At 49.6% G+C, this 27,457-nt stretch overlaps 1 protein-coding gene across 2 annotated transcripts in view; it reads right to left on the reverse strand.

Annotated features, from left to right (window-relative positions):
• The window catches only part of LOC308063854 (syntaxin-binding protein 4-like), a 47,025-nt gene that overhangs the window by 668 nt on the left and 18,900 nt on the right, over nucleotides 1-27,457 (reverse strand). The window contains exons 4-21 of one of the 2 annotated variants that reach the window (XM_080387380.1): nucleotides 26,668-26,737; nucleotides 25,559-25,633; nucleotides 18,669-18,754; nucleotides 17,778-17,898; nucleotides 15,058-15,199; nucleotides 14,758-14,864; nucleotides 14,166-14,319; nucleotides 12,457-12,529; nucleotides 9,384-9,481; nucleotides 6,898-6,994; nucleotides 5,620-5,747; nucleotides 4,962-5,054; nucleotides 4,343-4,408; nucleotides 4,058-4,246; nucleotides 3,655-3,771; nucleotides 2,376-2,425; nucleotides 1,528-1,593; nucleotides 126-183 (exon numbers count right to left, since the gene is read on the reverse strand). In XM_080387380.1, the coding sequence (XP_080243506.1) occupies nucleotides 1,584-1,593; nucleotides 2,376-2,425; nucleotides 3,655-3,771; nucleotides 4,058-4,246; nucleotides 4,343-4,408; nucleotides 4,962-5,054; nucleotides 5,620-5,747; nucleotides 6,898-6,994; nucleotides 9,384-9,481; nucleotides 12,457-12,529; nucleotides 14,166-14,319; nucleotides 14,758-14,864; nucleotides 15,058-15,199; nucleotides 17,778-17,898; nucleotides 18,669-18,754; nucleotides 25,559-25,633; nucleotides 26,668-26,737 (1,676 nt within the window). In that variant the 3' untranslated portion in view covers nucleotides 126-183; nucleotides 1,528-1,583. Of the gene's footprint in view, nucleotides 1-125; nucleotides 184-1,527; nucleotides 1,594-1,666; nucleotides 2,426-3,654; nucleotides 3,772-4,057; nucleotides 4,247-4,342; nucleotides 4,409-4,961; nucleotides 5,055-5,619; nucleotides 5,748-6,897; nucleotides 6,995-9,383; nucleotides 9,482-12,456; nucleotides 12,530-14,165; nucleotides 14,320-14,757; nucleotides 14,865-15,057; nucleotides 15,200-17,777; nucleotides 17,899-18,668; nucleotides 18,755-25,558; nucleotides 25,634-26,667; nucleotides 26,738-27,457 lie in introns of those variants that run through there. The other variant, XM_080387381.1, reaches the window with a different exon arrangement.

Below are 27,457 nucleotides of genomic sequence, written 5' to 3' on the forward strand. Positions count from 1 at the left end.
TCTACTAGATTATCAGGTTAAAAGTCACCGAGCAAAAAATTTGATTAAAAAGCCCAACAAAACAAACAGGAATTGTTAGTATGTGTGTTGTCAAATTTACAGACCATGGCAGTTTTGACACCTACTCCTTGTAATTTGGGATTCCTTCAGCAGGCAGGCACTGGTCCCTGTCACATGGCAAAGCTGCAAATGTAAGCACACAGCCAAGTATAAGTGAAGCGTTAGCAAATATGCCCAATGCAAGTAGCACATTATGATTATGCACATTTAAATGATGCAGGAACTCTGAAAATGCTGACATGCTCATGTATCAGAGGTACTCCTTAAAGGCTACAATTATTTTCCTTGTGTCTTGAACTTTGAGACAAAGACAACGCTGGACCATGGCCATGTTTAGCTGGCGAACAGCATCAAAGAGTAAGGACGGGGCACCCGTTTGGGGCTGTACGCTCACCTGATCGTAACACGGAGGAGATCAGAAACTCTCCCTTTGCATGGAAGGGGACAAGCGCAGGGTCAAATAACTGCTGCCAAGAAATGTTTGTGGCTCACGGACTAAACTCAAGAGTCCCAGGTCGGGAAAGCTAATTCAGACTCCATGGAGCTAGGTGCTGTTTCTCTGATTTTCTCCCATCCGCAAACATGGGAGGGGAAGGGTGTCTAGCCTGATTTGTACACCAAGAAAACAGGGAGATTACTGCTCCCCCCTGCTCGGCATTGTTGGAGTCATAGCTGGGTGGTATAACGAAGGCTTGGATCCCTGGTTCAAAGCTATTGAGAAACTGGACAGGGTCCAACAAAGGGAGCCCGAGGGCTCCTGACCTGCAAGGAGGGGCTGGGGAGGGCTGAGGGAGCTGGGCTTGTTTCACCTGGCAAAGAGAAGGCTGAGAGGCAATCTCACAGCACCCACTCCACTTCAAGCGCAATTAGAAAGGTGTTGGAGCCAAGCTTTTCTTGGCAGTGGCAGACAACATAACTGGAGGCAGTGGCCACGTAGTGCACCTGGAGGAGCTCAGACTAGGTGCTGGGAAAATCTTTTTCATGGAGCATAATGCAGCATGGGAACACAGTATCCAGAAAGGCTGTGGATCTCCATCTGTGGAGGCTGAAAGGACAGCTGGCTAAACCCACTGCAGACCTCATCCAGTGTGATGGTCCTAACTGGAGTAGAAGAGTTGCCTCCTGATCTCCCAGTCCCTTTCAACCAGCATTTCTACGATTCTGTGAAACCACCCTCCTGCCTGTTAGGTTTTTTGCCCTGGATAAATGCCTTTCCTGTGGCCCTGGGCACAAGTCACACCCTTTGACTCCTTACACTGCAAGTCTGCATTTCAGATTCAAAGATGAGTCACATGGATACACAGAGGGCAATTACATCTCGGTTAGCATCAGAGAATCAGGTACACGTATGGGAGGCTTAACTGGTATGACAAAAAATATGGAAGGTGGCGGAAACTGTAAATAACACTAACAGACATCCCAGAGACTTGTTTGGATTCAGGTTTCTCTGGGTAATTTAGTACTTACCGTCCTTGTTCGAGAGGATTGGCGCTAACAGTTCTTTAGCTTCTGATAGCAAAAGTTCAACAAGATCTGAAGATGGAAGAGATGTATCTGAGACTGCGTCTGTTTTATCCTCTTCTCTTTCACTGTTGGCTCTTATAAATATGGAAAGTGCCATCAATACTTCTATCACAGAATGGTCATTGAAAATCCTGGCCAGCTTCTTGCGAAAGGATATTTTATGTAAATTCTCTGTATTCAGGGGGGATTGTGTCATGTCTCAATCGCTCAACAGCACAGGAGACTCTTTTAGACATACTTATCAATGGGACAGCGACCTTTCAACGATTTAATCAGTTAAAAACACACAGTGAGTTTGATATACTTTTTTCCAAGTGATAGGAGATAGGCTCAGGTTGAAGGGAGGGAGTCCAGAAGCCTGAACTCTATTTCTGCACGCATTCATGCAGTTGAGAGCCATGCTGGCTCTTCGCTTACACTCTGTCCATTACTGTAACTGCTAATACAAAAGGACACGGTCCTAAAGCCAAAACCTGACTTATCTTAGGAAAAGCAGGCGGGTCAAAGCCTGCTTCTTTGAAACAACCTGCTTAGGGTCTCTGCTAACAAGAGCAACTTAACCAGGGGAGTGTTTCAGCTACTCATTCCCCCAAAAAACCTGAACAGAGACCAACCCCGCCAAGTACCAATCCATCAGCGGCCTCCAGATGATCTTTCTCCCATGGTTTCACTTCCAAGCAACAATATGTTTAGAAACTCTGGGTAGGTTACATGTGAATCACCTTCCCCAGAGAAAGGTCAGAAAGGACATTTCACGTTGCTGTTCACAATTCCCAGAAGCCATCTCCTACCTTTTCTCATCTGGTAACTGACTGGGGGTGCTCAGGACCTTGTGAACATTCTGCCATGCAACAAAAAAAGAAAAAGAAAAAAAAAAAAAAAAGGTTTCAAAGTTGTAGGAATGAATAATTCCTGAGAACAAACCCCATGGGTTTTTCCTGGTGATCAGATTTAATATGACAGTAATCAGCTTCTGCTTATTCATTGCCCTTGAAGCAAGTATCTCAAGGCCTTTTGCAACTTAAGCAACATTCACAGCCTATGCAAATATACAGACACATATAAATTATGCATTTTAATACCAACACTAAAATATACAAAATGCAACATAAAAATACTCTTCCAAAGAACAATTTTGCAGGCTACGTTTCAGCAAGCCTTTATCGTCTCTACTAGCAATCCCTGGTTTCTGGATTGTAGCTGCACGTGTAAGCTCTCATTACCATGCACGGTTAATGAATTCTCAAACACTACTGAGGGATGTATAAAAAAAGGAAGATATTTCGCTCCAGTGGTCCAAATCCTGTGATGTGTGACCCTGGGGCCAAGTCAAATTCACTTCCAAAGTCTGGCCCCAACCCACAGCAGCACATGGTGCTGCAGGTCTAGAAGCGGTGTAACGCTTCCTCCTCTGAGGCAGAGGATGCAGCACCTACGCTCCTTTCGCTCCACCGTTTCCTATTGATTTCAAGAGCTCTTGGGACAGGCTACTAGTAGCTGTAGCAGATATGTTGAATGCTAGTGCTTCCCGTGCCGGCCAGTTTGCTAATTATACAAGTTTGTATTCCCGATACAGGGAGTTAAATGGAAGAACAGTCAATTAAAAGACTAAAGCAATTACGTGTGAGATTTTGCCGGAAATCGGGGTGGGGGGTGGGAAAGCACTGAAAGAGCAAAGCCGCTCTTCAAGTTCACACTTGTTGTATAGAGAAACAACAGTCAGTTGTACAGAGGGAAGGTTAAAACACATGTTTTTGGCAGCAGAGGTCATAGAGCAGCCTCAGCCAGAGCATTACAGGGGGACTGGGGAGCTGGGGACAGCAGAGCCACCAGGCACAACCTGCACCACGGTGTTTATGCAGCTCTCAGGTAGATGAGTGTATGTTATTAGTTCATTCCCTAGTTTCTCCTAAAACAACAGACAGTGCCTTTTCAGGATAAAATAAATAAATAAATAAATATATAAATCTCTTGCTCATGGAGCAGGAAGTTATTTGGACTTGCAAAATCACCCTTAAGGTAAGAGGCCACAGTGATGCCACCAGCACTGGGGGCGGTTCAGCTCTTCACCTGCACAAACAGGAGCAGTTTCCTATTGCAGATCTCCAGGCGCTTCCGTGAGACTTCTGATTTTCGTAACTGGCCATCAGCCAGCGACAACTGTCTTTTCAGTTCCAGGATGTCCTCCTGAGGTGGGGCCAGAGGGAGAAAAGAAAGGTGATGATGATGCTCCAGCCTTAGCTTTTGGAAACACCAAATTATGACATTTGCTACCAACAGAAAACCACTGTCCTTTTGGAATAGACAGTGGGAATTACACAGATTAGAACACAGACCCATGCTGGCCTTGTGGTCATGCATGACAAATGATGTGTGTGCTATGTTCATTTTCTCCTTTACAAACAGGAGGGGAACCCACAGAAGAAGGGCTAGGAGGGATGTGGGGTTTTCCCAGGCTGAGGGGTTGCATTACCTCTATTTCAGAGACGTGCTTTGCTTTCTTCCCTGCCAACTGCATCTTCAGTTCTGCAATTTCAGCTTCCAGCAAGTGGATCACTTCCTCATAGTCCTGCTCTGCACTGTGAGCCTGTCTCTGCACGACCTCAGCCATCTGCAGCTTGCTGTGCAGTGTCCGGTTCTCCGAGAGGAACCCCAGTGCTTTCTGGAAGCAGTGAGAGGTTGTGGTGAATGCACCACATATCCCTCAGCTGCCAAGCATCAAAACCACCCCAAGGCTCTCAGCAATCTCTTCACTAACCTGGTTCAGTCTCTGAAGCTCATCTTCCATTGACTTCTTGCTCTTCTCCACCTCTTTCAGGAGAGACTATGGAAAATATTGTGGCCGGATTAGAAGCAGCAGGCAATAGGACATTCTCTAGAAGACGCTCTAGTCTTGCAGACCCTAACCACCAGAATAATATTTTACGGAAGCAGTTGTACGCACTCTACCCCACCACAGCGCTTTTTGGGCTGTGACCTGCACACCTGCAGAAATCTGTCTGGACACAGCTGTGGTGCTATGGCCGCACCAGCAGCCTGCAGCTGGGTCAGGATGGGAGGGCAGGTGGTGCTTCTCTTATTCATGGACTTGAATTATTTCTGTTGTACGTTTTTGTATTTCTACATATTTACTCATTTCTAAAAAGTGACTGCATACTTTCAGTGCAATAAGTTTTCATTTGAGGTTGAGAGCACGAAAGAGGCAATTAAGGAGAACCAAGGGTGAGAGCCTCCTTTTTCACGAGGAACACGCAGAATGCAAACTGGTGACTGGTGACTGACTGAGGGACAGGCTACACCATTACCCTCATGTACAACTACAACGAGCTACAGCAGAAGGCAGCAGCCAAGAAATCTGCTCAGAGGAGAGGCTCCACCTTTAGCCTTCGGACTTCTTGCCGCAGATCCATCATTTCCAGTTGCAGCTGCTCCAGCTCCTCATTGCCATTACAGCTGAGAGAGTCGAAGGTCTGCAAGGCAGAGGGACAGACAGCATCATGCACCACTTAGGATTTACCAAAAGCAGGGTGCTATATGGTAGGCATATTGTTTTCCATGCCCAGAATAGCGATGCATCAAAATCACTTTGAAAAGGAGTCAGCATTTTTATGCAACAGATCAAAAGGCACATTAAATAGTTCAGCTGCACTTTTGGGGTTTTTTTCAGCCCACAGGATTTCATTCTCTGATCCCTGACATAGCTGGAATAGCTGTGCTACAGTGAATTTTCATTTTGTGAACCAGGTGAAATTAGTTGGAATTGATTAATTGTAGCTAATTTTCCTTCTGCATCACTGCCAGGCTGCTTCCTTTATATTATCCCATATATATTGTTATTTCCTTATTAAAAATGAGAAGTCTGAAGTCTTTTGTAGAATTTCCTACAATAAAAATTATTAATGCATAGTCCTGCCTTCTCTTTATAACTCTAGAACAACCAGAAAACAGTAATTTAGCTTTTCCCATCTCAGAAATTCATGGTTTTCATGTAGAAGGTTCATGGATTCAATGTAGGAGAGCGCTGGACTGACTGACCGCAGAGTGGAAAGCCGACGTATCCAGCAAAGTGGCCACCTCATGCTGCGTGAAGAGCAAGGAACTGGAATCCAGACCAGCCTCGTGCAGCTCCTCCTGCATCAGATCCCTGAGTGCTTGGAGAAGATCTATGAAAAAGAATCAGTTTTTACCAAGCTAAAAGAGAAAAGTGCTGTGTGTTAGGAGAAAACACCACTGATGTTGGGGGCACCGACTGACTCCCAAGCAGAGCGGGTTTAGAGACGCGCAGCAGTCTTCTCGAACACCCCTGGGCTCTTTGGCAATCCCACCAAGCTCAAATAAGTTGTTGACAATCTTTGCCAGACTCTGGTTTTCTTACCCAATTGAAAAAACCTAAACTTTTAAAACCAACCCCCACTCCCACCCCCCCGATATTTTCATAGCAGCGTTTTCATTATTGTATTCTCAAATTTTTAAAATTTTAAGCCCAAACCACATTTCTTTGACAAAAGGCACCTGCCTGCCTCCTGGCACCAGGATGCTGACTTCAACGAAAAACAACTCCATGACTCCAGCACATAGAAAAGGTGTTAAACTGACAAAAGGTGTTAAATCTGAAAATCCAGATTCATTTTGCTTTCAGACACAGAGGAAAGCACAGCGCAAGGGGCTGCATGGGACAGGAGCCGGCACAGTGGTGGGGGTCCCCAGCCCCTCCAGCCCTCAGCCCCTGGGCTGCAGCAGGAGCCGGAGCCTTTCCACAAAAGCAGCATCTTTATTGCCAGCACATTTGCCAGATACCCCTAATCATCCTTATTTCTCTTGCCACAAACTATAAAGCCAGTTGCTCTGAGGAGGGCTCATGGTTCTGTATCCCACCGCTCGCTCTGTGCAAACACACCTGTCCCAGAGGCATTGTGCTTCGTGAGCCCATTCTGCCTGGTAGGGATGTAGCTTATGTCTTTGAATTTTTGCAAAAAAACCCAAACTTCTGTGGGCCAGATATGCTCTGGCAGGTCACAGAAAGCGGAGCAGGCTTTCATCGCCTGCGTGTCCTCTGGCCAGCTCTTGCTAGGAAAGCTGGGGTTTTAAGGAAAGCAAACCTTCCCACCGACTTTCTTTTATTCTGATTTTACATACACTTCTACCGAGTGCCTTCTTTTGTATTTGTGACTTTTCTTAACTGTTTTGAGGCTACATCAATACCCAGGCAGGTGTCTTACCTGCCACCTTTCAGCAGATGCCTCTCCTTTCTCAGCTGCCAGCAAAGCTACACCAAACTCAAAAAGCTGGTCACGCACAGAGCTGCCCGCTCACCTCCGTAGGCCACCGTCCCCTGTGAGTCTGTGGTCAAGTTTTGCCGTAACTGCCTCTTCTTCTCGTCAGTCACATCCAGACCGAGATACTGCAGAACCTTGAGCAGAAACAATGAACCTTTAAAAAGAAAAATACTGGAAAAGCAATTTTTTGAAGTAAGTGCTGGGAAGACACTTGGTGCTGGGTTTCTCCTGGAGGTGGCTCTCCAGGCAGCATCTCCCAAAGGAGCAGGCTTGGGCTGGATTTCCAGCCTCCTCTTTCCTACTTGTGTACAGAAATGTCTGTTCCTGAAGACACATTCACATCCCTCCAAGAACGTTTTACACTGTCTGCAATCAGGTTTGCAGCTATGACAAACTGTCAGGAGCCTTATCAAAAGCTGGTTGAGCTATAGCAGGTCTCGGTTGCCAGGAACTCAGCCTCTTCCTTTTACTGCCCAGGAATTGTGTTCGTGACCAAGAAGATAAAAGCTAGTCACGGAGTATTTCCTGTGGCAACAAGAGACATTAAAACATTTTGCTTCTCTACTGCACCTTTTGCTCTCTTCATTCCGCCTGATGCCCTGTCTTCTGCTGATATTTATCAGTTCGACCCCAGGGCACCACACAGAAGCAGGTAAGCCTGTGCAAATGCCACTTCACTGCTGGCGGCAGCAAGTAAGTCTTAAAAGACGAAGTCGAGCTCAGCAGACTGTGGGAAAGAGCCCGAGTTAAACGCTTGCCTGTCCCAGGCTGCACACACAGCTCCTGCTCACATGCCTGCAGCACCTCGGCACGGTCCCCTGCAAGGGGGCTGGAGCCAGGTCCTTGCTTGCATTCCTATCACCTCCAAGCCCACGGGACCCATCCGCACCCATGCGCTGCCCATTTGAGTCCCACCTTTGCCCACCACCCTGTGCAAGGCGGTGCTACAGGCTCCCGGGCTGTAGGATGCTGATGCTGGCACCTTGCCGATGTTTGGCCACCCCAAAACCATCTCAGGTTGTGCCGGTTGGTGGGCATGTCCTTCCTGACCCTGGCACTGCTGCAGCTGCCCGCGCATAACGCTGGCTTTTAAAAGGGGAAGCCAAGCGCTCCCCACTCCCCTCCCACCAGAGAGGAGCTGATTTTATACCCGTGACGAGCAGAGGTCGCTGCGAAAATGCAATCCTAAATCCCGCTTTAGGAGAATTATGCAGGTTTAGAAGAAAAGTTCCTGCTTGCACGCTGCGCTCCGGGGAGGCGAAAGCAGCAGGAGGGCGAGCGCTGCGCCTGCCGTCGGGTGGCAGCAGGTGCTCGCTGCATCGGGCCCTCCCTGGCATCCCCCGGCCCTACAGAAGGGGCTGCATTCCCACGCTCCACCCTCAAATGCCCGCGGTACCAGGAGGGGGGGACACGCACCCCAAAGCCAGACTGAGGGCATGGCCCCCCGGGGGGGGCTTGGTGAGCAAACGGGCAGCCCCACTCCCTGCCCTTTGGTGGTGCCCGTGGAATAGATTTTCCGTAAAATTAGGAAAGGAGCAGCGGTTCTGGCTGGATCCTCGGTGAGATGTCTCGTCCTTCAGCCTTCCCTCGCCCACGCCTGGCTGCCCGAGGTCACCCCCCCGGCGACAGCAGCACCGGAAAGTTTGGAGGGCAGCTGCCTCCACCTGCAGCCCTGAGCCGAATGCATTACATCCCAGGGAGGTGCGACTGCCAGAAGAGACTTCTGGAGCTCCCCGGAGCTTTGAAAAATAGCCAAGATGAGCCAAGGTGTGTTTAAATGCCCCTTCAGTCACAACGAAGATGTTTCTTGATGCTTCCTTCTCCATTTTTACCTTTAGAGGCTGGACCCAACCTCCAGCAAACTCGACTGAAAAGCTGAGACCCTATTTTTTGTTTTCCAGACTCTTGGTAATACAGTTTGGTGGCTGACTCTCATGCCTCTATCTCAAAAAACCAGATTAATTAATTAATTGTAGCATGTGAGCAGCGTGATGCTAATAAGGAAAGCAATTTTCTGAGTGCTCTGTGCTCCGCATTGCCCGGGCTATCGCCATTCCCAGCACAGCCCAGTCGGTATCCCGGGCAGGTGGAGGGGTGTTAGGCTGGAGCAGGCTGTTCGGTGGAGGATGGGCTGCGTGCAGATCAGAGCCCTGATCAAGTGCTACAGCTTCATTCTGTGCAAACAGGCAGGCTCCTTCTCTCCAACTATATCTATTCAGGTTTGCATTTTTTTTAATCCCTCCAAAAAACAAGCAACGCAGTGACCCCCATGCTGGTACCTGGCGTGGTCTGCACATGCCTAAGTGCAACATTGGTGCAAGAATCAAAGCTGGAAGGTCTTGATCTGCTCTTTCACAGCAAAGGAACACAAGGGGAGCATTCAGGTAAGCTCATTGTGTTTGCCAAGGATGTGGCAGCTGTAAGCAAGGAGGTGTGGCACCAGGGGACACCTCTGCACAGCACGCCTTTGGGGGAGGACTGAGAGGAGACCTGGCTTCGGGGTGAGGGACCAGTTCCACTTACCAGCTCCAGTTTCTCATCCTTGAGCCGGACGTTGGGATCCAGCGCTACTTTTGGTTTGGTGCCTGAAGCTGCTTTATGATTAGATGCTGAAGCAGGTGCTGAAAAAACAAAAAATAAATGTGAATGGAGGAACACTGCTTTAGCTTCTTTTCTGCTTTAGCAGGGGGTTGGCCTAGATGATCTCCAGGGGTGCCTTCTAATCCTGACCATTCTGTGAGTCTGTGAACACCTGGGCAGAGGAAAGAGGTGCCCACAAAACAAAATTCAGAACTCCTGTTGAATGAAATACAATGTGTGTGCAGCAGGCCAAAAATCAAAGACCACGATTTACTAAATCTGGTTCTGGAAGGCTGGACTAGGCCACCGGTGAAAAGATTGGATACTGGGGCAAACCCGTACTGAAACTGGGCTTCAGCATGATTTGAGATGGGACGTTTCATCCCAGGACCTAGGACTGCAAAAATAGCACTTTGGAAATTTCCAATCATAAATTTTTGTGGAGTCTTGGGGTCTGTAGTTATGGTGATCTGTGGAAAAAAAGCAAAATCTGCCTGGCTCTTGTTTTCTCTAATTGACTAAGCAAACTGAAACACAACATTTTATAAAATGCAGCCCTGGCCTTAATAGCACTCATGGGAAAGGGAACTGATGGATTAAAAGCAATGTGGGAAAACGCTGGTGCAAGACTTTTTCCCTCCCCAAGACTGCAAAAAGCCTTGAACCCTTTTCCCTCAGTGGGGTAGGAAGGTTTTTCTGGGTAGAAGGAGCCACGTGCATCGTGAAGCAGACACAGAGGGAGAAAGAGGCAGGAACGGCAGGTGCTTTGCTGGTGAAAAGCTGCCATCAGACCAGAAGAGCCAGCTGCTGGCAGATGGCTCATCCTCACCAGCACCGCCTTCACAGCTGGAAGGGTGCAGAGCGAAAGCCCTGTTGCCATGCCCTGCCACCTGTGTCTCCCCCAGCCCTGGAGGCAACCCCACCTTTTCCATTACGATTAAGCCTTGTCCATGAGGAAGTGTGACATTCCCCAGGAAGAGGGCTGCAGAAGGCATGACCCACCGGGAGCTCCCCTGCCGGACTCCAGCGGGGTCAGGGGTGCTGTGCCGGCACCCCCGCTGCCTGCCCACTCGCCACCTGCCCTGCTTGCCCTCGGGCTGGCAGCCTACACCTGTGAAAAAAGCCCTTCTCCTGCCAGTGGCACAGGATTTGCCCAGGGAGCAATTTCTTTCACCTGCCTGGGACCCGATTGATATTACGGGAAGCTCTGTCTTGCCAAGCACTACTGCTCCTCCTGAACCCCCGAGCGCTTCTCACCGCACGCCCACAGCCTGGGCAGGGACCCGGCGTGAGGAGGAGGCAGCGAGGAGCAGCAGAGGTGCTGCACAAGTGTAATCCTCCTAATCCGGGTGTTCATCCACTCGCTAACACCAGCAGCTGGGAAGCAGCAAGAGGTAATAAGTGGGTCTGCTGGATCGGCCACCAACACTTTGCTCTCCAAGTTCAAGGGCAGAGCCGTTACCCTTCCGCGCATGGCTAATCAGGATTAGCTCCACGTGGCTTTGCTGTCAGCTCTGGCATGGAGATATCCAGGGCATCCACCAGACGCCCAGAAAGAGGCAGTCTCTGGCCCAAGCTCCAAGTCTGGCTGCTGCTCTTTCAAAGCCAGTTGTCTGTTTTCATGGATGACAACACTGACACAAAGCCTCCTCAGCATTTCACATTAAAAAAACTGCGTGAATTAAAATCCCCTAGCTAAATCAGGAAGTGATTAGGTCATTGCTATTTGCTGGATTGCCTACATGACCCAGGGCTTTGCTCCCTGTCACCGGGAGCTCTGGCTGTCGGTGGGGGCCACCTAAGAGAGCCTACCTGAGATCAAGGCTGCAGGGTGCTTGGGGCAGGGGGACAGAGTGAGGGCAGTCCCTGTCCCAGGGTCCCTGCAAGTGCAGAGCATGACAGGCGAAGGCTGGTGCCCGCTGAGGCTGCCCAAGGTGAGACGGGCAGCCCTGGGAGCAGGGCACTGACGCGCATCCAGCTCAGCACCGTCTCCTCCCTGTCTCTCCCACTAATCCCAGGTACAGACTAAACACAGTTTACCTCGCAGTGCTCACTCTTAGCCTTCCAGATGGAAATTACAATGCAGCACAGGGATTCAGGAGCAGGGCCAGTGCCTCAGCAGCATGTGGGTGAGGAAGGGCTGTCTCGTGGCCACGAGAATGACGGGCAGCGCTTGCTGGTGGCTCACTGGGGGAAGCCCAGCTTTTCCTTGGGACAGGAGTAACCGTCACATCTTAGGGACATGGATGGGCTATCTGGCTGGAGGTCATCTCCCTGGACACTGGGTCATGGGGGTTACTGAGGTTTCCTGTGATCCCTAAGGGACCTGTGAAGCTGCAGAGTGGTTTGAGTTCACCCCCCATTGCTGCCATCATACCGAGTGAACAGAGTGGCTCTCTCCCACAAGAGGTGGAGGACTCAGAGCACAGAGAGAAAACACAGCAGGGAAACATATTGCAAAAAGTGAAGCTTGGCTGTAGAGAGAAATCTAACTTAATCACATCTATACGCAGTTTCCCAGTTTGACCAACTGAGGGCATCCTTAATGCCTGTATAATGCCCAGAGTTGCTGTGTACATTACAATTATCATTATTTGATTTCTTTTATACTGTGTCTCCGAGGACCACCCATTCCCATCAGAAGGGAACGTCATCTGCAGTGAGTGAGCCTTGCAGTCTGACATGATCTTTGCATGTGTGCAAAGACACTGCTGCAAATGAATCACAGGCTGCGAATGGAAGAAGCTGTTTCCCATGAATACCTTGGTCCTCTGAATGCCTTGGCAAAGAAATTTGCTACTACGGACAAACATGGACATAATTACTATCCATTGAGTAAGCCAAGCGGCTGCCTTCCCTCTCTCCCAGCAGGCTGAGTCTCACTGTCACCCCATTAGATTCCACTACAGCAATATGAGCACTGATCAAACTTAATTTCACTGGTCACCCTCAGCACCGAGGAGCCAAGGCTGTGTTTGCCACCCCCCGAAAGAAAAAAAGTTAGCAGGACTCTTACCTGAGACAGTAAGCTCGGGTGGGCAAATGTCCGGTGACAAAGAAGGCACAGGGAAATTATTTTCATGTCTATTCTAGAAAAACAAGACAAAACAGCACAGATGGTTGCTAAGCAGAATCTGTTGGTGTAAATAAAGAGCAGAAGATTTAGGTGTTCAAGAGAGAGTAACCCATCTGGCCCATAAAGAGCAAAGGCACCACGTACACCCCTTGTGCAGATGGGCCAAAAGAGGCTCCAGAAGTTTCGCTGGGAGGACTCGGCACAGGCGCATTCCTGAGCCATCTCAAAATCTCTGGTCACCCATAGAAAAATGAGTTTGTCATTACCGTAATTGTGATTGAGAGCTGGGGATTAATTTGACCTTGTACAGTTTCTCCATAGAGGTTCTCCTAAAGCTCTGCATCCAACCCCCCAGCGAAGTCCTGGGTCTGAGCGCAGCCAGTTGTGTTATTTACCCAAAATACGTAACTATCACGGTGAGCATGGCAGGAAGGTGAGATCAGTGCATACCCCTTCTTAAGTGCCAGGTCATGGGTGAAAGCACAAGCAAGAGAGAAAAATAGAGTCACAGGGTAGATAGGCTGAGCACCACTGAGACAGCGCTTCCACAGCTGGGAACGTCACTGCAGCGAGGGGCACAGGACTGGTGCTGAGGGCATACAGGCAGGTAGCATGGGCACCTGAGCAAGCTTTCCCTAGCGTGGGCGCCCAGACCTCATTAGAAGTCCCATCTTTTAGCAGCAAAGTGAAGAAAGGAGCAATTTAATTCCAGACGGCAGTGTGATTTTATATAGGTGTGCAACATTACACGAGCACACGTTCTGCTGGATGGTGAAGGATTAACTATACTGCTCGGCTCTGCATATATGGGCTAAGGCTGCCTTTCATAAGCACGTCTCCAGCCTGGTACACCCAAAAGCAACATGCCTATGACATGCTTGCAAGCCCATCTCTCCACAGGGTCTGGAAAAAAAGATGTTTTGTGAATGATGCTCTGTGAAAAGAACATCCATCCAGCCTTCCCTAAAGGAAGTTTACGTAGAAGAGGGCAGGAGATACACCTGGCATTGCACCCGTCCAGGACAGGAGCAACAAATGCACCGAATCCAACCACAGACCTAAATTATTGCAAGGGTGGTGTGGTTAAATCCTGTCTCACCACACACAGCTCGAGCACTCGTCTCTGCAAACACAACATGGAGCTAGGCTGCACGGGAAGAACGAGCCTGGCTTATCATTAGACTGGTGAAGAACAGAAACAGGCTGCTTAGGAACACTGCAGATTCATCCTCATCAGAGGTCTTTAAGAACAAAGAGTTGTTCCTGCCTTTGAGTAGGAGACTAGATCAAACTGACTCCTGAGATCCCTTCCAGCTCTATGACTGGTATTGAATGAGATGCAGGTTGCTATCCACAGAAGGGTTTTGTTTTTTTAAAACCAGAGACTTCTAAAACAGGTCTGAATGCAGGCCCTGGAGATGAAACTCCTCTCATTACCTCCACAGATCCTTCGCTGTCTCAAACCCAAGACAGAAGAAACGATATTTCAGATTGAAAATACCTGGCTGCCAAACAGGGCTACATACATCAGCGCTACAGACTTTCCATCATCCAGAAGGACTGCCATGGAGTCCCTAAAGAAGAGTTTTCTGATCAAAGAAAGATTGCAGAACTAATGTTTGTGTTCTTAGATATGAACTTCCACCTACCTCTGGGGACCTCACGTGGACCTTCAGTCTGCAGGAACTCAGACCGTTTCCCACAGCCTTTGGAGGTGGTGATGGGATGTTGTTATGAACTGGCAGTCCGGGATGCAACCGCCCCCTTCCAGGAATAAAGGCCACTTCTGTGTTTCCCTCGTGTCTTAAACAAGAAACACAGAACATTTTATTAACAAAAAAAAAAAAAAAAAAATAATAAAAGGCACAAATTTTCAGACCTTCCATGCCTGTGGCTCTTTCTCCAGGATCATCTCACTTGAGTCCATGTGGCCCACACCAGTGTAGCTGGGTTTCCACCAGCTGCATTGCTTGTTCGAACTCCAGTTCTGTTGCAGAACTCTGCTAGGCAGTGACAGGGGATGTTCACAAGGACCAGAACATTGGGAAGGTCTGGATTACACTTCAGAATGATCCATGCGTTCAAGATTTCCTTATATGACCACCTATCAGGACCATCTTGAAGCACCATTTAGGACTGATAAGCCTCATGCTTCTTGAAGCCAAGCATTGGTATGACATGCAGGGTTTCTGCCTAAGACTCAAGAGCACAGTGATGACAGGAGAGGTGTTCTATGCCTACCTGAATTTGGCTTTTGCAATTATTTTTCTGGCCTCTTCATGTGTGCTGCCCACCAAAGAATCTTTATTGATAGCGATTAGTTGGTCACCAGGTCGGAGCCGACCATCCTAAACAAAGAAGGAGAAAGTCTCAATGTTGGGAAGGAATCTCTCTGCCCAAAGCCTTCTCCTGCAACACTAATTCTCATTAGTCTGTGCAATTTGTTATTAATCTATTCTTAGAAAAGCTGCTTCAGAACAGCTACAGCCTCTAGGAGGGGTCCCCACAACGAAGTCACTGAGGGTCTCCACGCTGACTTACCTTGTAACAGTCACCATCTGGCATAAGCTCTTGAACATAAATCATGGGGCCGTCAGGCCTGTTGGATCCACCACTGATTGTCAGTCCCAAGCCAGAGGAGTTTGCGATGGAAATGCTCTGGATTCCTGATTCAATGGAGTAGCTGCAAGGGAGAGGTGTTAGCAGGTGACTCAAGGTGATCTGGTTGATTTTCCCATGTCGCTGAACAAACTCTGCCTGGCTTTCTTTCCCTGCACGATCCTTCTAACTTCTCCCAAACTTCTCTGCCTCTGCATCTTTTCTTCCACCCAACCTTGGAAAGAGGAGCTGAGGACCCCCATTCTCAGCAGACACTCTTCAGCATTACAAAGGCGACTGGGCTGAATAATTCCAAATACTGGGGAATACTTGTTTGCACTTAGAAAATAAAGAGAGAAGAAACTAACAGCTTAACCAGAATATATTTGACATTTTCAGGTTTTATAGCCAAAAGCACACAAAGGATCGATGTGGTTATTGTTTTAATCCAGCTAAATCACCAGACAGCAACTTACAGCTTGGCCAGCCTCAGAGCGAAGCTCAGCATACACAGCTGACTATGTCTGAATCGAGGTTTGGATTCAAAATCTTGCAAGATGCCCTAAGAGATGAGCCCTTAAGCACCTTCACAGCAATACCCGCCTCACTGTGATTTGCTTCTGTGCCAGTGCTACAGACAATTTGCCCAGTCAGGGACGGACTGCAACTGGAGCAGTTATAAGGCTGGACCCTACCCTGGCGGAGCTGCCTGCAAGGCAGGGCCCAGCAGGACACCAAGACCAGGCACAGCGGGGGGCTCCACGCTGGGATGGGGCTGAGCAATTGCAGCGTTTGTGGGAGCAGGGATTTCACTGACCACCCGTGGGCTGGGGGGCAGCGCTGCGACAGGGAGGTTTGGGGGAAGGATTCAGTGGGATGTGAGGGTCAGCGAGTCTTTTCCTCCTCATGGGCTGGGTGCAGCTGGATTTTCTCCTTTTCAGTTTTTTTCCATAGCAGCCAGTCACCAAACATTCTGCAATCTCTGGTCCTCGTGTTATCTGATAATTTAAGACCCAAGGATAGCTGTGCATCCCATGGCTCATGGTGGCACCAGCACGTAAACGCCCTGTGCTCCCCAGCAGCACCATCCCCTGCAGTCAGACACCCCAGTGACAGTGCAGGGTGCTGCCAGCACCCCCCAGCCTGGCAGGGCCCCCTCAAAGAGCCAGCTGGCTTTGCGGAGGAAAGGGACTGCGTTCCTGCAGCACACGTCTTAATCTCATGAAAAAACATCGCTCTGAGAAATACTTTAGGTAAATGACATCAGCAAAGGTAGCATTAAATGCCTCCATTCAAATCAAAGTCTCAGACACTATCTGTGGTGAGAGTAAATCGTATCTGAGTCCCGTTGCTCAGTGAGATGGCTCAAGTGACACCACGATGAGAGGCCACAGCCTGGGGACAACCTGCCATGAGCAGAAGGGACGGCAGCCACACGCATGAAAGGACCCCTGGCCCAAATGACATCTCTGCAAGGCTCAGCTGCGATCGATGGTCCCTGGTTTCAAATGGCTTGTGCTGCTCCCAGGAGAAGACCACAGGGGCCTGGCACTAGCACGGGGACAAGCAGAACATGGCACAGCATGGCAGCGCTGAGCCAGGAGGCCACCGGACCAGGTCCCCTCTAGCCTATGTTGCAGCCTGGAGCGGGTTAACAGCAGAGCAAGGGTGTCTAGCTCATCCAAACCAAACCAGCTGCCAAGTAGATGAGCTGGCCTCTCCTCTGTAAGGGTCTCTCACTCCATGCAAGCAGCTTAAAGCTCTGGTGCCAAATATTTGTCCTCTGCAAATCCCTAATAAGCTGGTATTTAGCAAGAGGATTTACTGGTTCTGCAGTGAGGGCTGATTCTCTTACAGGCGACTTGGCTTGTTTATGCTGGCAAAAGAAGGAAAGCTGCAAGCCCCGGGGACAAATGGTCCCAGCTCCATGACTGCTAACACCCTTCGAGCTGTCCCTCTTGAGAAGGGCAACCCCAAGCACCCTGGAGACGAGACTCCGCAGAAAAACAAGCTCTGCCTGTCCAAACCCTGACCCTGTGAAGTATGAAAGGGACAGATGACCACATGAAAACACATGCTCCAGGAGACACTCTGGAGACAAAAGGATGTGGTGTCTGTAGGCAACCGCTGCTGACACCAAAGCAAAAGGCGTCAGGAGCGTTTGCATTGAGAGGGCAGCGCCTGTGCTCTTGTTCCACAATGTCACCGTGCCAGGAGCAGGGCAATAGACACCAGACTCCTGAAACACCTTCCAAAAGCAGCGCTGGCCTGAAGCACGCCACCCGTGACGTGGACTGTAAAGGTGACGTGCAGGATGCTCTCAGCAGGCTGCAAGCCACGGCTTCCCCCCGGGTTTCAGAGGGGAGGAAGAGGGGCAGCTGCGTGGCTGGCTGAGCAGACTGCAGACTGCCTCAGCAGGGGACATTTTCAGTTCTTGGGAACAGGCTTCCCAGGAACAGTCAAGACACCACTACAACGAGGACTTCTAGAAGACGCTGTGGTCTCTTAGCCATTGTGGTGATAGAACAGTGTAGAGGACATACGGATGGAACAAAGTTCTTCAAGCACTGGAGTCATTTACTGGATGTACCCCTAAGAGTGTTAGATGGTTGGTGGCATCTTCATGACCGACCAAGGGACAGCCCCACGCGACCTTTACGTACTGTGCATGAGGGGGGTGCGCCGGGTTCCCGACGAAGGGGCCGTGGGAATTGGCGGGGCTCAGCAGCAGCGGGCTCTGGGAGCGCGAGGAGGAGCCCGAGGAGGTACTTTCCAGGTATCGACCTGAACAGCAAAGTCAGAGAATGTAAATACTCCAGCATCACCCGCCCCCCAACTCTGCCACTGAGAGCTGGCACTGTTTTCCTAGTTTTTTTGGGAAAACCCCATGGTAGTTAAAGGCATCAGGATATTGCTCATGGAGAGGAAACATTCAGCCTCCTTGACACAATTCCAGCATGGGACTGTCACCCTTCTGCCAGCCCCACGTAGCTCTACCATAGGGGAAGGGTTGGCAGCTTTCTGGTGGGATGCCAAGCCAGCGGGACAGCTGCTTTCCCCATGCGTACGTGATTTGATGCACTGGCACCTCACTTAGGTTAACTTTGTTGCATCTCATTAAAAATTTCCCATTTGCAAATGAAAAGTAATGGTCACTGAAACGCTCTGAAATCCATAGCAGAAAGCTGCACCTGCAGAGACGGGTACTGGTGGGTTTACCTGACCAGCACACCAGCTAAGCAGAGTCTGGGGATCTGGGGTGTGGTTGTGACCCCAACTCATTTCTGCCTTGCTCCCCCTGAGGGGGCTGGCTGGGTGCTTTGCTTTGTGCTTGCTCTGTGCAGGCAGGACTGGCCGTGCCGGCTGCTCTGCACCTGGGGACACGCTGAGTGCTTGCAGTAAGGACAAGCAGGGCTTCTCTTCCTTTAAACCTCCACCCAAACACCTACACAAATCCAATCAGAACTCCTTCAAAATAACACTGGGATAAAGAAAGCTCTCAGCAGAGAGAGAGGGGCTTTTGGTTCCCCCCCGAGGCATGCTGAGCTACTCACTGCCACCGTGCAGGATCGGCGAGCTCCGTGCTGAGCCGGTGTTGCTCTGGGAGCCGAACTTCTCCAGCAGCTCAGAGAACTCTCTCCTGGAAACAAAAACATGGCACAGTCAGCTGCTGCTCAAAACTATTCTCCATCCAATCATATGGCAACGGTGCCTCTGATGGTAGTGACTTACTACCAAGTCCATAGGGCCAGTGCCCTCCAGCAATGGGGAGCAGATGGAGCTTCCTCAAGCATGAGGGTAACCCCCCTGGTTTCAACAGGTTATGCAAGGCTTAAGGTCAATAACCAACCTCATGGCAGTGCAGCTTTCCTGCAATGGGCCAGAGCTTCCGTGTGCTTCTTCCCTGCCCTGGAAAGTGTTCAGGGCAAACATGGGCAAGGGGAGCTGGGAGGGGATGCACGGGCAGGCACTAGTGCTGGGGACTGTCCTTCCTGCGAGGGGGCAGACGAGCACAGGAGCCCTGCCTTGCACCCCTGCCGTGTGGGCCCTCCTGGGAATCAGCTGGAATAATTTCAGCTCCAACTATAAAGCTCAGAAGTTCTGACTGCACAAATTAAACAGGCTGTCAGAAGGAGCTGTAACTATGCAAACATAAAACAAAAATGCTTGGCCTATTTGTGACTCCTTCTAGAATAGTTAAATATAGATTTTTCTCTCTTTTTTTCTCCTCCTTTCCTAGACAGAAAGCAGCTCCTGCGAAAGGTGGGAGATGGCTTCTGGAGCACATGCAAAAGCAGCAGCCTGCTCTCTGAATTCATCCGTGGTGATGTCCTCCGTAAACATCACACGCCTAAGATGAACTCTGGGAGCGTGAGACCTTAACAAAGAGTAGCACACACAACACCAAGCATGCTGGGGCAGCACAGGCTTCTCTGCTCTTCCCAGCAGCTCATGGCTGCAGATGCTGAACCAGCAGGCACACACTAAAGTTACAGGTATCAGGATGAGAAGGGCTTGTCAGTAAATTCAGGAACAGGGAGGAATGGCAGTCCACAAACATTTAGCAACATCCCTCCATCTTGAGGTAACCCCCCCTGCTTGCTACATCTGTGGATGAGATTCCTTTGCTCTCTGCAAAGCAATCTCATCCACAGCATCCCCCAGAAAGCTGGCTCAGTGCCCAAGTGCCTTCATTAATGTTTTGCTTCCAGGTTGAGTGTGACCACCACATAACAACCCGAGCACATTGAGTCCTTGATGAACTGTAACTGCCTGTACACAGCAGGAGAATTGCTTCGCGACCTTCCTTTTGCTATATATAACATCTTGAGTTTTTAAACCCCATTAAGAAGCACCATTAACCATGTTTACCAGCTCCTGCATCATTTCTGTAACCCTTCTTTGAACTCCCATGAGGCTCTCGCATCCTCCTGGATGAGGAGGCATGGAAAGGGGATGCCACAGTCCAGCATCAGCCTCCTGTACCCATCCCTGCCACACCGGCTCTTCACTCCCAGGAGCGTGCTGTCCCTCTGTGACTGCGTGGTCCTCTTCCTTCATAACCCAACACTACCTGACCAATCCAAACTTTTGGCAGAGAGAAAGGCTTCAAGGATGACTAATTTGTTACACGTGTCATTAAATAAGCAGCCAGGCAATGGGGAGAGACCCTGAAAGTGCTGTTTCTGTGGCCGCGGTAACAATATTAGATGTCCGCTTTGAAGGCACGAGGGAATCCCCATGGGAAAGTGCCTTCTTGATGTTGTAGCCACGGGAAAAGCCTGGTTATGAGCGGCTAGCTCTCAGACTTGACAGTCAGACAAGCTCAAGACATAAATCTGTAGGAAACCAACCACAGCAAAGTTTCCTCAGTGAGGAGACTGCCCTTACACACAAGCAGACGTTGTGTCATCTGCGTACTTTACCGGGACAGATGTTCTATATTATTGGCTAGATTAGAGTCAACAATATTAAATGATGAATGAATCATCAGCTCCTTAGGTTCCTGCTGGAAATGCTCTCAGTAATTTACATCTTCCCATTAACAACCAGCTCATTAACAAACTTCAAAGACCAGCGCCTGCCTTATCTAATATTGCCATCAAATGTACGCCTTATTCATTCCATTTAACGCTAATTTTAAACCCCTCACACAATGCTTAGTGGAATGCCTTGGTGAATCCCAGTACTTTGCACCAACACTATTGTCTTTATCAAGTAAACCCAGGACCTTAAAAAAAGACAACTACTTTGTTCAGAAACCCGACTTTCCACAAAATTGTTTTAACAGGCAGTTTCATAGCACTGGACACTAAAACATACCTAACAGCACTGAGAAAGTGAAAGGACAGCTTAGCTCCTATAGCAGTAGGACAGTGGTTTGCTGCTCTGGGGTTCTCTAGGTTGAGCCTTGGATGGATCTTACCTTAGCAGAATTTTTCTAGCTTTCCAGTAAAGCCTCTGTATTCCTGTAGGTGATTCACTGGTAACTCATGCAGCGATGGCCTTTATCCCTCCTTGACCTATTGCAATGGCAGGTCTAACCTGCTGGAAGCTAACGTATTATTTCCACTGGTTACCAAGCCATCAGCATCTGGGGTTTTGTTTTGGGCTGGGTGTTCCTGTGGTCATCCATTGTTACATTTTCCTCAGATAATAATCCATCAGAGCATAACACAGGCTATGAACTTAAAACAATGGCTAAAAAACTCTTAGTCAATGCAAATGCAACTAGTCTGGCAGCTCTCAAGCTCTTTAAACCGTGCTAAACAATGCAAACCCAATCACCGATCCGTGCTGTCAAACTCTCAGCAAGGGCACGTATGACCTGAGCGTTCTTTGTTGTTGTTTATTTCATGTCGTTAAGCTCATCCACAAAGGACTATTTATCATTATTTGCTCAGGAACCTGAACAATGAGCTCCGAGCCCAGGGCTGCTTTGCAAGCCCAGCTCCAGCCCAGCCACTTGCTGTAGGGACGATGTGACTAAAGGCTACGTCACACGCCGCTGTCCCAGCTCCTGCTTTGTTGGTCAATACGGCAAGCCCCAGTCCCACCAAGGACAAAAACACATGACTAACTTGAAGCATACGCTTATCCCAGCAGCCAGCAATACACTTTCTGGTGTCAGTCTCCTGAGAATTAATTTTGTGCTCAGTGCTGTATTTGAAGGAACTTGCAAGTGGGCAGATGATGCCCAAACATTGCCGATTAATGAACGAGTACACTGAAGGAATGCCAACAGGTCTTTGCTTTGCGCTTTCGGACACCAAGAGACTTCAGAAGATGTCTTTAATATTTAAAATTTGACCCTTACTAAAACATTCTCAATTACCAGGTGCCTGCAGGAGTAGGATGCTCAGCTTTATTTAAAAAAAAATAATTCATGGGGTTGTATTAGGTGAAAAGTTCATTTTAGCAATCCCTTCTCCAGATTCTTTTCATTAGGACACAGACACTGGAGGATCCCTGTGACAGAGCGTGGACCTGCACAGTCTTCAGCCAGCCCCACAGCATTGGGTGGGATAATGGGGTTTGCTGGCAGCAGCCAGCTGTAGGCTGACTTTGCTACAGATTAAGCAGCGGCAGGGTCAATCTTCCTGCAGAACATTGTTGTTTTATCTCATAATACCTTTTTGTCCTGCCCTTTCGCTCTTGGGAGAACAAAGGGTGAATCCTACATCAAAGGTTATGTGAGACCACGGTGGCTGGAAGCCTCAGCTTTGTGCCACAGCTGGGGAAGAAAGAGGAGCCTGTGACACCTGATAAATCAATAGCTTGTCTCAAAAATCCCAAAGCCTGCAGGTCAGCAGGAATCACGAACCCAAAGCACTGCAGAAGCGTCACAAAAGCAGATTTTCTCGCTCCCAGCTCACAGCAGCTGCAGCATTGCCACAGCTGTCTGGGTGGGATGATGCTCTGGAGCAGCAGCTCCGGCACAGAGCCCAGGTCCGTCCTGGCACACCCCGACCTGTGAGCCCTCCTGTGCTGGCTGTGCGGGGCAGCACATCGCGCCGCTGCTGGGCTTTGCTTTTCCATTAATGCCTAGGAAGCAGTGACATGCAGAGGCGCACCTCAGCTCCTATGTAAGGATGTGTGTTTTTCCCTAAGGAGCAGCCAACGATGCTGGGACGCTCCAGGCTTGCCAGGTTAGCCCCAGCACTGCCTTCTAGTTTAGCACCAAGTGCTGGGATGAACAAACCCGTGGGCTGAGCTGCCACTGTCACACGCAGGGCTCACAGGGAAAAAGGGATTGCCTTGCATTGGCACCAGGCTGGGCACGAGCGCTGGCAGCAGCCTCTCTGCCGATTCTGGGTATTGGTTGTGCGCTGGCAGAAAAGCAGAGTACTGCCCTCACTGCTCGTTGTGCAAGCCCTTTTAATGCAACAACCCATTTCCACCAAGATGACTGCGCATATCATGCGAAGATGCAATGTATTTAGCATTTTATCATGCGAATACTAGGAGGTGCAGCGCAAACTGGCTTTCTCACAGTGATAAACCTGAAAGACCAGGATGATATCTGTGCAACGCAGAGAAACAAGGAACTATTGTAACTTTCAGGCTGAGAATGAATAAACAATAATTATGTGTATGCAATAAAATTACGCTCATTAGCTAAAGATGAGCACAGACGAAAATCAGATCCAACCATCATCCAAACCCAGCGTGTCCAGCTCTAAATCTGAATTTTCTGCTTTAAGCCCTTGCATTATTGCCGCTCTCTGCAGCATGTCTGATGCGACAGGCTGAAAACATGCATCTTATACGCGCCAGGACTGAATTCCATTAAGAGCACAGGTAATTTGGGCCTATAATTAACTCCAGGGACAAATAATAGCGTTTATGAGTCAAATTCACCTGAGGGCAACCACAACAAAATGCTACTCAGCTGAGTCATTGGGAAAATTGGCAGGCAGGTTGGATTGCCTTCCAAACCCATTACATTTCCTCCTCCAGCGTTTATGAAGATGACCTGCATGCGAGTATCTGCAAACACACTGAATTACGCTCCTCCCCGCGCCTTCCTGCAGTTTTCACATCTCATGAGCCGCTTGGCCAGGCAGTGGGAAGGTGTGAGGCTGCCCTCAGCCCACGGGAGCTGACGGGGTGGCGTCTCCATGGGTATCCCCTCCGGAGCCGACGGCCCCTGGGAAGTCAAAGTGCCTACTTCAGCCCAGACAGAGGGCTGTCGGCTCACCCACACTCAAGGACAGATTTAAAAGATAATAGAGCATCAATAAAATAAAGACAAAACTAAAAAGCAGAAAGCAGAAAAATCCTTCCCCCGTTTCCACAGCCCTTAATCCTGGAGATATGTATTCGTGTATTGAACAGTTTGTGAGATGATTATGTAAGCGAAATCTCTGCAAATCTTTTTTTTAAAAAATAAATAAACTGATTACTTCCCCACTCTCCCGCCGGCTAACCTTTTGCAGATTTAACAAATAACCAAGAGCAAACAGAAGCCAAATAAATTGTTTAACGTTCTGCTGCCCTCCCTGCCTCTCTCAGTGGGTTTTCAAGCAGCTCCGTGGTGGGGCCATCCGGGACTGCCAACAGATGCCCGAAGGAGCTGGAGCTGCTGACAAAGCCACGCGTGCGTATGTTTTAAGAAACATCTGCTGCAATTTAAGATATTAGGAGGCACATCATGTTGCCTGAACAGCTTGGAACAGATCAGCACGGGTGAAGGCAGAAAACCTGCTTTGGGGGCTCTGGCTGAGAAATGAAGTGTTCCCCTGAGCCGGTCCTGCTGCCGCTGGGCACAGGGAGCCACTCAGCTGGAGGAACCATCCCTGCAGTGCTTCCTCAGCACCTGCTGAAGCACTTGAAGTTAATATAATAATTTGAGATGTTATTTTCACCCGAAGATCATAGGTAAAAAGCAGTCCATCATTAATAGCAACTAATTCTTCCACCAGTACTTTACTGTGTCAAAATTACACTCATCCCTGTCATTACAGCACTCTCACTGATCTGCTAAGGCAGTAACGCTCCACAGCTGCTGATGGAGAAGCAATGAAGCCATCATCTGCGACACTAACGGGATGCGGGGATGTTGAGCAAACGCCTTGGTGTTCCTCAGCCACCCAGGCGCAGTGCGGAGCCTCGGCACCACAGCCCACCTGCCCACAGCCACGCTCCGCCTAAACCCGCCTGCATTTCTGTGGTTCCCGGTGCACCTCACTTTTCCAGACCTGTGTTTCTATTCAAGGGAGAGGATGCTCTGGCACGTTGCACCTGATCTCCCAGGGGATGCCAGGAAAGACCCCACTCATCCCATACCTTGGTTTCCACAACCCTGCCCTCCCTCATGACACCATCAGAGTCTCACACAGCTTAAATCCAGCCAAAGCAAAACTGCACCCTGTCCTTCTCCTTTTGATTCCTCCAAGCCTCTCTAGAGAAAGCGAGGTTTTCCAGGGAGCAGCGAGGGAAGAGGTTTCAGGGAGAAACTGCTTATCCTCTGAGAAGGAGGAATCCTGTAGTGATGGATGACCTTAATTCAATGGGTCTAACTGGAAAGGGAAGGGAAGATCCTGCTGTCCCTGCACATCTTCACCCAAAGCTCTGTGCAGGACACGGTGAGCCATAGGCAGCTCAGCACCGTGCGGCAGAGCTGAAGGAGCCCATCCACCCTACAGCCGAGGCTGGAGCTGCCCTGCTTCTCTCCAGTGAAATGCCTGTGGAAACCTGCTTGATGCCAGGATGGCCCACAGACCTGGCACAGGCTGGGCTGGAGCCACATCTGCAGCTGGAGCCACCAGCTTTGCTTCCCTTCCCATCACAGCTCCAGCACATTCCTACCCGTGTACAGTTATCAGAGACCCTCAGTTGCCCCAGTCTTCACCATGGGTTTTGAGCCTGGTTAGCTCAAAGGCAGCTGTGGTGCCAACGAGCGCCGCGCTCCCCCCTCCTGGCATGCGATGACACCCCTTACCTGGCATCATCATCGCGGGCTATAAGAAGGCGCATGTGGCTGGTGGCCGACGCTGTCCTCAAGATGTCCACGGCCCTGCAAGGCAAGGACCACAGAACATCAGCACCGGCTTGCAGCGGCGCTCCACCGAGCTCGCCCAGCTGCATATCAAAGCTCATGGCAAACCAAGCAAGGACCCACGGCGGGGCAGACCCCACCAGCAGGCAAGTGACCTTTCCCAGATTGATACCCACGGAGCAGCCCCATCCCCTGCCCTGGGAGCGGGGCCAAGTTGCAGGCTGATTTTCCCACTTCTGCAATAAATTAGAAGTTCCTGCTAACGAAGTGGACCCAGAAGATGCACATGGTAGTGAACAAATACCTCCTAGCGCATCTGCCACCTCGGGAAGTTTCTGTCTCAGGGACGGCTGCTTTCTGGTTCAAAACACAGGCGACCCTGTGGGAGTCAGGGCAGCGTGCTGGGGGGTGGGGGGCAGACACAGCCCCCCTGCAGCTGCAAGGATGCCCTCAGGGAGGGGGACCTTCATCAAACCCAGCCCCTCCAAGCATTTGGGAGCAGGAGAAGCTCCTTGTGCTGCTTCCCAAGCACCCGTCCAGGCTAAGTACGCCATCCAGGAATGCAAGGCAGCCAGTGGGCTAGCTCCGTGTTTAATGGAAAAGGGACGTCCCAAAAGTGTGGTGCTCCTCTGGATCAGTTAATTATTTCCTTGGTGGGGAGCTGAGGGACTGGATTCCAGCTCCAGAGGGAATCCACCGCACAGAGTGGCGCTGTCAGGCTGGGGCACTGACAGATCTCCTGTGCTGGGAGCTGTCGGGCTTGCTGGGAAGCTGCAGCAGGTAGAGTGGGGCTGTGGGGAGCTGTTAAAACCCCCAGTATTTGGGGGAAATGTCCCAATATCCCACAAATACAGTTTGGGTTCACTGGTCTGTCTTTACACAGAAACTTTTCATCTGAGAATTCCCAAGCTGGCTCTCGGGAACAGCACTGGCTGCATCAGAGCACAGACAAAGCGATATCCCGGTGTCCTCTGTGCAACCCTCAGCCTAAACCACTTCACAGAATTATACAAAAGCAACAGGAATGCAAAATTTCCATTTGGATAGGGTACCTCTCGCTTGTAACCCCAATTAGGGAATCTCCATTGACCTCCAGAATCTGGTCTCCTGGCTGCAGGCGCCCTAGAAAAGAAAACTAATGGATAGAAAATGCAGAAAATACAGCTTGAAGGGACTGGGAGAGGTTGGGCAGTTCCTTCCTTTGCCCAGAGACAGGATGAAATATGCATAGGTCGCTCTCTGAGATGCTCATCCAACCTGTTTTTCAAGATGCCCATAGATGAAGTTCCTGCAGCTTCCCTAACAACCCCTGTCAACGTCACTGCCTCTGCTCTAGGAAGTTGCAAAAAAGGGAAAACCAAAAATGCAATAAAGCTTTTACTTCAGTTTCAAGGTCAGGTGGAAAACCACAAGTGGCATTTCCACCTGTTCAGGATTTATTTTTCTTTATTAGATGAAAAACACTATTGTAACATGTGGTGGGAGGAGTGGGGGTGTGTGGAGGGGTAGGGAATCTCTTCTTGGCTTAAGTTATAAAAAATGAACTCTGCAGACCGCTGCCTAATACCTACTTTTTGAAGATACTCAGAATGAAATCAGTGGCCCAGAGCACAGCAGAATTTCCAAAGGGATCTCAGGTCATTTTGGGGCTACAGGCAGTGGGTGACACGTGGGAAAGGGAAGGCAGGAAAGCGAGGTTCTTTGTGTGGCAGAGATGGTTCTTGCTTTAAAGACATGAAACAATCGTACATACGCTGAGAGGCCAAGCCAAGGCTGCTGTCGGATGTCACAATGACTGCCACACTAAAAAAATATCCCCGCTGCTGGAAAATCTGCGAGGAA

This window comes from Falco punctatus (assembly GCF_963210335.1).
Source record: "Falco punctatus genome assembly, chromosome: 4".
In the NCBI taxonomy this organism is placed as follows: Eukaryota; Metazoa; Chordata; class Aves; order Falconiformes; family Falconidae; genus Falco; species Falco punctatus.